At 35.0% G+C, this 12,500-nt stretch overlaps 3 protein-coding genes across 3 annotated transcripts in view; 2 read left to right on the top strand and 1 right to left on the bottom strand.

Annotated features, from left to right (window-relative positions):
* LOC137643627 (uncharacterized) overlaps positions 1-870 on the top strand; it is a 13,525-nt gene extending 12,655 nt beyond the window's left edge. Inside the window, exon 6 of the mRNA XM_068376347.1 lies at positions 172-870. Coding sequence (XP_068232448.1) covers positions 172-453 — 282 coding nt within the window. The 3' untranslated portion in view covers positions 454-870. The remainder of the gene's footprint in view (positions 1-171) is intronic.
* The window catches only part of LOC137643997 (arylsulfatase B-like), a 636,333-nt gene that overhangs the window by 521,871 nt on the left and 101,962 nt on the right, over positions 1-12,500 (bottom strand). The gene's annotated exons all lie outside the window — the stretch shown is intronic.
* LOC137644503 (general transcription factor II-I repeat domain-containing protein 2-like) lies at positions 8,102-9,499 on the top strand. Its single transcript, XM_068377475.1, has one exon. The coding sequence runs from the start codon at positions 8,102-8,104 to the stop codon at positions 9,497-9,499; it is 1,398 nt and encodes a 465-aa protein (XP_068233576.1).

Raw genomic sequence — 12,500 nt, 5'->3', positions numbered from 1 at the left:
GAGCATAATACCACTGATATTCGTTTGACGTGGTTAGAAATAAAATACAATGGAATCCAATATCTATTTGTATAGAATCTCTTCCTTTTATCTTTTTTTCTCTTTGAAATATTATCACACATTCGTTTCTTTCTAGTGTATAATTGTCCCTTTCGCTTCCATGCCCTGCAGAGATATTCTAGCTACGTCTTCGATGACATGCTCCTTCTCGATTATTACAACAAGATTGCCAGCGACTTGCTAGTACCAAGAAGCCCTTCCTTCGTCGTTTGGAATAGCACCGTCCCTCTATCGGATCTATACGAAAAGGAGTGCTCGAGGAATGGCTCGCGGCTTCCTCGTACCAATAAAAAGAAATGCTCCAATGAAATGCATTTGGGGATCATGGCACTAGATAGGTTTCTAGACATGTATCTAAACGATATTTGTTCTTTTGAAAACAAAAGCTTATAGATATATAGTTTAGTGATAAACATTTCAGTGTTAGGTCATTATTATGTTTCATGCACACCGTAAGTTGTTATCCTTGCCTGAGGTCTATATATGTAGGCAATTCCTACCATGTAAAAGGAAGATAGATGATCGGTGAGTACTTAAAACCAGGACAGCCTGGCTAAGTTACTAAATATCTTACATGCAATCATTATGTGTTGGTGAGGTTTCTGAATTAGCAATCTGCTATCGATGTTGTATATAACAACAAATAAGTTCAGAAAAAGTCACAGAATATAACTCCACTCTTTCAATTCATCATGGCAATTCTCCTATCGCTATATCACATTACCATGTGTTCTCTCCCAGATGTTTGAGTATCTCAAGTTACAGTATTGTGGGTCATACTGCGGGTCTTGATTAAAAACATTACCAGCACTTAACTTTGTATTGATCTTTCCATAGTTTGGGATTTTTGCACATTGATTCCTCTTTTAGCGCTATTTTCTCAATAGCGGTTAGTATGCCAAATAGCTCGGCAGTAAATATGGAAGATATTGGAGGAAGTGCACCTCTACAGTTAAAAGAACTACTATATACTCCAAATCCAACACCAGCATCGATTCCCTATGTTCTTCAATTTTTTCCATAAAAAGAGACCTAGCTTCTAATTCAGTAATGTTCTCTTTAACCCCAATAAAATCTTTACAAAAAGATATCTCTGGTAATTTCCACTCAGGGGTTGATGATATCTTAAATTGAAGCACCCCACTTCTAATTATATCAAGATTGTTTAATAATTGTTTCACCCGATAGCCATAACGTTGAGGAGATTTTGGGTGCAACTCAAAATATCTATAATGCCTTACAAGGCTCGCATTCTGAATGGCTAAAGAATTAAGGAATCTTTGCTACCTAAACAAATACCGAACGATAGAAGACATTCGGTTAAGGTCTAAAGGTAATTCTCCAACATCAACAAGGAGACTTTGAATAGCCTAAATAAAACTTCTAGAATACTGTGTAGTATTAGGCCTCATGATGGAGAAGGCCTGACTATTAGAATTACTGCGTAATTAGTATTACGAACAGGCTGGCACTGTCTTGGAAAATCTGAATGTAAAGGATGGTCAGAATCATAAAAAATATTATATCAATCTAATTAAACGACGGTACCAGTATGATCTAGATCAGGAAGAAGCAATTTAATAGGCCGTAAGTTCCTATCCCCCCAAAAATAAGATTAGAATCAGCAGCTGAAGACCAGACAGGAGAACAATACTCAATACAAAGTAGAATGAAATAATTAAACACTTCTTCAGAATATATTGATCACCGAAAATCTTAAAAGACTTTCTCAATAAGCCAATTTTTGTGTAATTGAAGAAGACAGATCTAATGTGTTTCTCAAAAGTAAATTTGCTATCGAGAATCACACCAAAAATTTTAAGTCATACAGAGCTAAAGAAACATTATCAATGCTGAAATCCAGATGTTGAGGAGCCACTGTCCTTGACCTACTTACAATCATACTTTTAGTTTTGTTAAGATTTAACTTCATGCTCCATGATTTGCGCCAAGCACTAATTTTAGCTAGATCTCTATTAAGGGATTCAGCAACCTCAAATCTATATTCAGGAGATGGAATTGATGCAAAGGGAGTAGCATCATCTGAATATGAAAAAAAAAAAAACTTGTTTTCTAGACCAAACCACGTGTCATGTATATATAGTATGAAAAGTAATGGGAAAGAACACTACACTGCGGAATACCGGATATCACATTCCTATCTTCATTATAGGGCCCATCAACAGCATTCTTTGCAATCTATTACTTAAAAAAATTTTAAATTTTCCTAAGAAACGACCCACTCATCTCAACTTCTTGAGATTACAAGAAGGGCATTTCATAATTTGATTTGATATATATGATTATAGATTTGATATTTGCAGACGTTTTTTCTTTTTATACCAACCTGTAAAGAGCAGGAACTCTTAAATACCTAAATTGATTTTTTTCTTTTCAACAGATGACAACCGAAGGGTGATTTAGCTGCTAAGTTTACAGTATTTTAAGTTAGAATTAAACTGTGTAAACCTCATTGTGTCTGTGAAAGACTATTATTTACATGTACTTGCAATGGAGATGCAGTTCTTCAAAAAGTTTGCATTTCATTACCTCGGAAGAAAATGATTTTGTGGAGAGTAATTGGTTTCAAAATGACGAGTTTTCTGCTGAATGTAACAGTGGTAAATTCTTTGCAGTTTTATAGAATTGCCTTTATTCTTTTGCAGTACAGTGCAGATGATAGGACAGTATAGTCTTTTTTACTATTATACAATATTTCATTTTCATCTTATTTTCTAGTGAAGCGTAGTAACACTAATTTCTAAATGTCTAAAAGATAAAATCCAATAGCTAGATTTAAAAGTGACTTGGATATAGCCCTTCACAGTTTCCCATAATTACACTACAGCGACAATTTTCCACATACAACTTAATACACAAAGGATATCTTTACTAACTGATTTATCCTAAATCATAAAATAGAAATCATATGTCATTTTATACTCAAAATATAAAAAATGAAATTTAAAATGAAAAAGAATTTGGTGTCAATATTAGAAAAATTTCTTTTGATGAAATAAAACAAGAAAAAAAGAATTAAACAAAAGAATCTAAAAGGCTCAGTTAAGGAAAGGAAATCAAGAAATAGAATTGGGCCACAAAATCATTCAATGACTTATTTTCCATTGAAAGGGTGAGAAAAAGGAAAGATACAGTAACATTTGAACTATGAAGATTTTTCTAAATTCTCTGAACAGGGACTGGATCCTGAAAATTCTAAAATATAGGTTATGTTATTACAGTTTCATTGCAATATATTTCTCTATCTCTCTCTTGCGTAAATTAATTTTCTTTTCATTACAATTGATCCATTTAGTGTATTTTCATAAAGCCATTCTAAAACAATAAAGTTTATTATAAACAAAATTATCAGCATGCAATTAAAAAAAGTATTGATGTGCAAAGATTACACCTAACTTTAGCTAATCCATGTTCAAAGAAACGATTTCACTAAACCTCTTTTGCCAACAATGAGACTTTCTCCTTTACTTGAGTTAACTTAAAACTGCAAACCCGCATTTAATGACACATTTAGCCTTTATATACTTTATCAAGTATGAAGCTATTTGTGGATAACTTTCAAGCTTCAACTACTTCATATGCTTGAACAGATAAATCATTAGCATTGTGTTAAGACACTACGTCGAAAGCTTGCTACCACTTCCTAAAACCTTGAGACCCTCTACTCAAACACCCTTTGCACATTAAAATGGCCGAACCTACTGTTTCTCGAAACTTCTTCCTCCTGAGATTTGTAAATCAAACATCCTGTTCTCGAGTCAATCATTCGCTGTCTTCTCTATTTAACCTAACTATGTCTTCTCTGTTTGACTCCCTTTGTCACTTACTGTATGCTAGAGTTTGTAGCCCGTTTGTGTCATGTCCTTGCGATTCTATCACTTTCACATAGCTCACAAGCAATTCATCGTATTATTGTTATTATTATTATTATTACTATTATTATTATTATTATTATTATTATTATTATTATTATTACTATTATTATTATTGTTGTTGTTGTTGTCATTATTACTTGCTAAGCTGCAACCCTAGATAGGAAAGCAGGATGCTGTAAGCCAAGAGGCTCCGACAGGGAAAATCGCCCAGTGAGGAAAGGAAACAAGGAAAAATATTACAAGAACAGTAACAACATTAAAATAAATACCTCCAATATAATCTATAAAAACTTTAACAAAACAATAGGAAGAGAAATAAGATAGAATAGTGTGCCCGAGTGTACCTTCAAGCAAGAAAACTCCAACCCAAGACAAGGGAAGGCCATGGTACAGAGGCTATGATACTACCCAAGACTAGAGAACAATGGTTTGATATTGGAGTGTCCTTCTCCTAGAAGAGCTGCTTACCATAGCTAAAGAGTCTCTTCTACCCTTACCAAGAGGAAAGTGACCACTGAACAATTACAGTGCAGTAACCCCTTGGGTGAAGAAGAATTGTTTGGTAATCTTAGTGTTGTCAGGTGTATGAGGACATAGTAGAATATGTAAAGAATAGGCCAGACTACTCGGTGTGTGTAGGCAAATGGAAAATGAACCGTAACCGTAATCTTAGCCGATTCAACTTTCTTCCTTACCATGCCAATCAATATCGACACTTCTCTGTTTAAAATTACAGGGGACTCAGCAGTCCATTCTTACATTTCGCCTTCAGTTTCTTTACCTGCATTACACATTCAATGACTCCCATCTTTTCTCACCAAATGATAATTTCCTATAAGTACTGAAAATATCAATATAAATCAACCTCCATTCTTCCATCTTTCATACTAACATTCATTATCGTCCTTTTTTAACTTCTACCTCCATAATCTAACTCTCGTTTATATTCCCATTCAACGTTTTTATCGGCATCTGAAGCTTGTCTTCAGTATTACTGATTAATACTGTATTATTTTCTGATATTAATCATGCTACTCTTGCCCTCTTATCCTTATATCACGAATGTACTCATAAATTTCTTGTATTTTTGCAGATTTTCCCGTCAATTATGTTCATACATGCAAATATAAACCGATTATATAAAATAACTTTTTAATTGTTTTTATCATATTTCCCTCTACTGTATACCATACTTCCTCGCCACCCATCACTTCCCATATATCTAAGATCTATAACTTCATCTATACCACATCCAACTTTAATCGCAAACTCTTCACACAGCTTTTCTATAACAAACACTTGATTGACATACATTATTCCTGGCCTAAAACAATAGTGGTCTTTCTCTGACGCCAAATTTTCTCAATAATAATATTAACATGTTCATATCCAGATAAACTATGTGAAGTGAAGATTATTTTAATTACTTTTACCATCTGGGCACTTTTACTAAGGATCACTTATTCCTCTGACCCATTCCATAAAAATCATTTTATGAAGAAAGCCTTCAAGTTTACAAAGTTGAACAATCAGTGACACTGGTACTACTATGCTTGAAGATGTTATTCGTATTCCCACCAGCCCCTGTCAACTCCATTCTTCAAGTATTAGATTGCAACCCCAACACCTCATATTTTCGTTAATGTTAGATTTACAGTAAGACCATTTAATATTCTAAAATCGAAATATCTTTCTCTTCTACCCTCTTTATTCAACAACGCCTCAATATACTCACTCTATTTACACGTTACTATTGTTTCTATTGATCGAAACTTGCCCTTAGCATCATTTAAGACCATCTTGGTTGAGTGTGTTTCTCTGCTTATTAACTTCCCTCTACAGTAGAATCCCTTACTCTCCTTGAATTAGCTTTTTTACACCACTTAAAATCTCTACTGTTTTACTTTATTACCGCTTTTATCCTATTGTATTTAACACTTATAGCACAGAAAGAAATAGATATCTGTTTGAGGCTCGGGGTGAAGATGGCAGGTTCATTGGACATAATGTGTCGTACAATGCTAGTGGCATTTTTAAATTCATATCAGAAGCCGGTCTTCTTAATGCTATTTAAATTCTATAACATATTTACTTTTCTGGTCTTAATTGAATATTCTTTTAATCCATATTTATAATAAACGATATCGGCGTCAATGACCTTCGATGTCAGGATGCCAGAGAACTTCAAACCATTCATTCATTCATTTACTCTACTACGCATAGGCTACGCTTCATACGCTCACTTTTGATCGTTCAATACATTATTTTCCTTTTAACCCCATCTGCATCTTTTATTTCTTTTAATGATCTCTGCTAAGTCAGTGACCCCATCCCTGAAGTTTATGCATTCATTAGCCCTTTCTGTTTTCTCTCTATTTTTTTGTCTCTCTAAGGCTTCATAGTTATCGTCGATTTTTAGCTATATACCATTTTCTCTCTCTCTCTCTCTCTCTCTCTCTCTCTCTCTCTCTCTCTCTCTCTCTCTCTCTCTCTCTCTCTCTCTCTCTCTCTCATTTCCTTGGCATATTCATATAACCGTTTTGAAGTCTTCCTCTTAATGTAAAACTACTTACTGGGAACAAAGGGCACTGAACAGACTCCAGCAATAATGATAGCCAGGAAGACCAGGCAGAAATTCAGTGCTAGAGAGAAAAAACTTGTAATGGAAAGGTGGAAACACCATGGAAGAGCAGGAAGATTTCAAGAAGAACTGGAAAAAGATTCCATAGACGAAGAAGAGTCACTCAGATGGATAAGAAATGGAAATCTAGGTTTTGATGGAGAAAGGAGGATAATAGGAGCACAAGACCAAGGCCTATTAACAAACGGCTTCTAGAAAATGGTGGGCATATCATGAAACGACCAATGTACGTTTTGCCATGCAGCAGTTGAGAGTGTTGGTCATCTGGTTTCAGCCTGCCAGACTCTACATGCAGATGGTAGCTATACAGGTTGTCACAATAACATCTGTAAATATATACATTGGAAAATGTGTAAAGAATACAAAATTGAAGTAAAAGATAAGGTATGGGAGCATGAACCAGATCCAGTTACCTCCAACAGAGGCATTGCCATCTTTTATGATAAAATAATCCCGACAGGAAGATTTATATAGAACAGAGGTGGGCAAACTACGGCCCGAGGGCCGCATGGAATTCATGCGGCCCTCCAAATATTGGATATTAAATGTCCAAAAGGATTTTATAACCAGTATTTTAAAATTGGAATGTAAATAATCGGAAATTTGTTCTCGCTCACTCTATTTCTTTCCCTGCCCTTTTGTTACGGACAAAAGGGCTATTCTCTTGCCTGACCTCTTCTTTATCTCTTTCTCTCTGCTTTTTATCTCTGTCTCTCTATCTTGCATTTTTTCTCTATTTTATTTGCATCCTTTCTCACTCATTATTTTTTTTCAACCAGAGGGAAATAGATTTTTTCATGATTTTAATTTTCTTATTCTATTTTATTTATTCATTTTTTAATCTATAATTGGCCATCGTTGAATAAAGATGCAGTTCGGCATCTGGGATGGGCGTATGCGTGAGTGAAGCGTGTATCGGACACGTTTGCTACCAGTGGCCAGTGGGATTAAATCTCGATAGTGTACAAAACGTTTTGGTCACGTTGTAACTTTGTTACCGCGCCAACGAGTTTATTGCCTTATATTCAATCATTTCAGTATCGTGGCAGATTCCAGAGAAAGAAGACGTTGGACATTTTATTTCAGCACAGCTTTTACTATCTTTCAAACTTTACCCAAAATGAGTGATTCGAAGCCTTCTAAAAAACGAAAAATTGAAGACGAATGCAGAGTATTTAACAAAGAGTGGACTGAAAGGTATTTCTTTACTGACGTCGGAGTTAAAGCTGTATGTTTGATTTGTCATGATACAGTTGCTGTTTTCAAGGAATACAATTTGAAACGGCACTTTCAAACCAAGCACACTAACTTTGGAAGCAATTTATCAAAGCAAGAACTGCAAAAGAAGGCAACTGATCTGATGAAAAGTTTGAAGAAACAACAAAATGTATTTGAAAAAACTTCATCTTTACAAAGGAATGCAACAAAGGCAAGTTTTGTATTGGCAAATAAAATTGTAAAACAAAATAAGTCGTTTGCAGAAGCAGAATTTATTAAAGATTGCATGGTTGATGCTGTCAGTGTTGTGTGTCCTGAAGTCATATCTAAAGTGGAAGCCATATCTCTGTCACGAAGAACTATTGTTCGTCGCATAGATGCAATTGCAATGAATATTCAAGATCAGGTGTTAACAGCCAGTGTTAGTTTTCAGTGGTTTTCTATTGCTTTAGATGAGAGTAATGACATTCAGGATACTGCCCAGGTACTCATTTATATCAGAGGAATTGACGAAAACTTCGAAATTACAGAGGAGTTGTTATCTATGGAGTCTCTCAAAGACACTGTTACTGGAAAAGATTTATACAATAGTGTCATTAACAGTCTAATCAGGTCTAGATTAAGCCTGGATAAATTGGCAAGTATTACAACTGATGGTGCTCCTTCACTCATAGGTAAACACTGTGGCCTTGTGACCTTGATGAATGATAAAATCAAAGAAGATTTTCCATCGCACAGTGTGTTGTCTTTTCACTGCATCATACATCAAGAAAGCCTCTGTAGATCATCTTTTAAACTCAAACCCGTTATGGATCCAGTGGTGCGTGCAGTGAACTTAATAAGAGCACGGGGACTGAATCACAGGCAATTCCGAAGCTTCTTGGAAGACATCGAGGCTGATTTTACTGATGTGCTGTACCACACAAATATCCGATGGTTAAATATGGGGAAAATATTGAAGAGGATGTGGGACGTTAAAGAAGAGGTTGTCTTGTTTTTTAATATGAAAGACATTTCTTGTGACTTTTCAAGGGAAATGGAGTGTAACGAATGGGTTTGTGATTTTGCATTTGCTGTGGACATTATGCAAAAGCTGAATGAGTTAAACACAAAACTACAAGGCAAAGGTTTATTTGCACATGAATTGTATGTGAAAGTGAAAGCATTTCAATTGAAACTTCAACTTTTTTCCAAGCAGCTTAAAGAGCAAAACTTTGTTCATTTTCCTCTGTTGAAAACACGAACTGTTACACAAGCACTATCAGACAAATACAGTTACCAGTTGACGGCTCTAAGAGATGAATTTATCAGAAGATTTGCCGATTTCAAGGCAATTGAAGGGCAGTTTGATTTGCTCAGCTCACCTTTTGCCTGTGACGTTGAAACAGCTGCTGAAGAACTGCAGGTAGAACTGACTGATTTGCAAGCCGACAACTCTTTAAAGAGGCTCTTTGAAAATAAACCACTGGTCGAGTTTTATGCATCTCTGCACTCAGAAAAGTTTATAAATCTGAAAAATTTTGCAAGAAAGATGTTTGTGATATTTGCATCAACTTACATATGTGAGCAGACTTTTTCTATATTGAAAGTTAACAAGTCAAAGAACAGGTCACTTCTCTCAGACTCGAATCTTCAGTCAGTGTTAAGAATCAGTACAAGCAACCTAATTTCAACAAACTGGTAGATGATTGCAGTCAATTGCATAATTCTCACTGAGTCATTTTGATACTTCTGTTGCTCAGTTGCTGAGCTACTTTGCTTGTCTAATAAATGTTTATGTTTCATGTGAAGTTACTGCTTTAAAATATCAATACAAATATTTCTTGTCTTTAAATTGAGTTACTTTGTTTTCAAGCAAATATGCTTCATGTGAAGTTTTTCCCTAAATATATAAAATATGTCCTTTTGGATTTAATTTATATGTTTACCTTGAACTTCTACTCCAAATTATTGATTAATAAAAATATATTATTTTTCTATTTCTTAAACAGAGTTACTTTGCTTTTTTTTTTTTTTTAAATAAATTGTTTTTCTAAATAAATGCGTTTCATGGGAATCCTCTAGTCTACAGTACTTTAAAATGCTAATAAATTAAAAATTATTGCATTTTCAGTTTGAAAACAATATATTTTGGCTATTGTAGATATCAATTATACTGGAAAATATACTATGCAGCCCAGTAAAATTTTATTTTTTTTAATGTGGCCCTTACACTGAAAAGTTTACCCACCCCTGATATAGAAGAAGGTGCTATAAGAACAGATATTATGATCTGGAATAACGAAGAAAAAACAGCAAAGCTTATAGATGTAACAGTACCCAGTGATTTTGGCTTCAATAGAGCTGAGAGGCAAAAAACGAAATATCAAGGACTGAAGAACGACCTGAAAAATTCATGGGAACTGAAAGAGATAGGAATAATACCTGTGGTGGTGGGGGTAACAGGACTTATGAAGAAAAGACCTTCAGGTGATACCAAGTTGCCCAAGCCTAAATGAGGTGTAGATTGCCGCCATCAAGGGAACTGTAACCATCTTATAAAGAGCCCGCGGGTACAAGGCTAGTGGAGCATAGAGGTGCAACCGTAGACCGCAGATTGGGGTCCATTGCATCACTAATATAAAGTAAAACCAACTAAGGTATTAAGACAAAGGGAGAGGATTGGTGAGGTAGAGTCATTCAAGTATTTGGGAGCTGTGATCTCCATTACAGGGTCTTTAGAATGAGAGTTTGGTGAAAGATTGAAGAAAACAAATCAGACAATGGCTATGTTAAGTAAAATTTCGAAATCAAATCGAATGCAAAAACCAGACTGTATATCAGTTTAGGAAGATCGGTGTTACTCTATGGACATGAGTCATGGTATGACAACGAAATAATCTCCAATAGATTTAGTAAATTTGAGAACAAAGCTCTCAGAAGGATATTGGGAGAGAACTAGCAGTAAAGGATTAGAAATGAAACTATAAGAGAGATTACTCGAGTGCCATATGTGGATGAGATCATGATGAGGGGTAGATAGAGACGGTTTGGGCATGCTCTTCGCACTCCCCAAGAGAGATTAGTTCACAAAACGTTCAGCTGGGCTCCACAAGGCACTAGATGAGTTGGAAGCCCCAGGCTTACATGGCTGAGGACTATGAAGCGCGAAATAGATGATGAATGGAGAAGATAAAGGCGACTGGCGAAATTTAACCGAGGCCCTTTGCGTCAATAGGCGTAGATGATGATGAAGATGATGATGATGATGTCACCATTGACTGTCATACCCAACAATCAATCCCCTTATATTAAACATATTCGCAGTACACCTAAGCACCAGATCAACTATCCTTTCTTCTTTTTTTCAGACCCGTGTTTTTTTTCTTCTCGCCTAATAATCTCTCGAGGGGAGTATTATTAGATATGACTTTACAGCTTAAATCCTTACGGTGATGTGAATGGTAATAGTAGTATTAATATTAATTACCTCCGCCAAGGAGGTTATGTTTTCACCTCTGTTTGTTTGTCATCAGCCTAACGCAAAAGTTACCGATGAATTTTGATGAAAATTTCAGGATATGTCAGAAACTTGGGAGTGATTAAATTTTAGCGGTGATCCGAATCACCATCCCGATCCAGGATATTTTTAAAAGGATTCCTCACTATTGCGAGATCGGACACATTTTGATAGTTTTGCTAATTACGGATAGATTTTATGAAAATTTCAGGATATGCCAGAATTGAGTTAACTTAGAAGCAATTAGAATTGAGCTAAGTTAAAAGCAATTAGATCTACCGTCCGGATCCAGGAATTTTCTGAAGGATTCTTCAGTTTCAATCCTGTAAACATTATTCCGACCACGATATAGTGTTATTTCTTTAAATCTTTAATTGCATCGTGTTGTCATTATATGCGTTATGTATGCTCTTATACATATTGTCTACTGTTCATTGCCTTCACCAAGAAGGTTACTTTTGTGAATTTAATTAGATATGACTTGAAAAAAACGAAATCAATAACTTTAAAATAGAAATATTTTTTGCTGATAATTGTCTCCTTGAGCAAATAAATAAGGGCCTAGTGAAGGTCGATATGATATGAAGGAGGGAACTCAGCTGCTTTGGCGGAGGTCTACGCTCTCTGGGTGCTTTTTCCAACTTGTTATCATAATCATTACGTTATTGTTATGTAATTGGTCGCCATATCTATATCAATAACATTAATGAATAGTTATTTCTTGTGAACCTACTAAGACGCATACAGATCTGATTCGGTATATGGTGCGGGATGTAGGAAATGTAGAATAGAATGTAGAATGTTCTGGAATTAATAATCCTGCATAGGTGGAGGTTAGAGAGGGAGTGACGTCATTTGAGATGATTGTCGATTCCGAATTGATATCTCTTAGTAAATAGGGGTTTCTTTGAGAAGTGTTTTTATTAAGTAAATAGGAATCATTCTAGTTACATCCTGTGATGTTAAGTAAACATGAAGTTCTCTTATTACAAAGATCCTTACAAGATCATTTCGGGAATATATATATATATATATATAATATATATATATATATATATATATATATATATATATATATATATATATATATATATATCAAGTCTTTTCATTTTTCTTTTCGGGGCTATAATACTTTTTATATTCATCACGTGTCAGCTTTTGGTGTTTTCTTCACACACACACACAA

This window comes from Palaemon carinicauda, chromosome 7 (assembly GCF_036898095.1).
Source record: "Palaemon carinicauda isolate YSFRI2023 chromosome 7, ASM3689809v2, whole genome shotgun sequence".
Lineage (NCBI taxonomy): Eukaryota > Metazoa > Arthropoda > Malacostraca > Decapoda > Palaemonidae > Palaemon > Palaemon carinicauda.
This window is presented reverse-complemented; position numbering and strand designations above follow the sequence as displayed.

What these genes read in the sequence shown, in the direction of transcription:
- LOC137644503 (XM_068377475.1), top strand. Translation starts at nt 8,102, where the DNA reads ATGGTTGATGCTGTCAGTGTTGTGTGTCCTGAAGTCATATCTAAAGTG.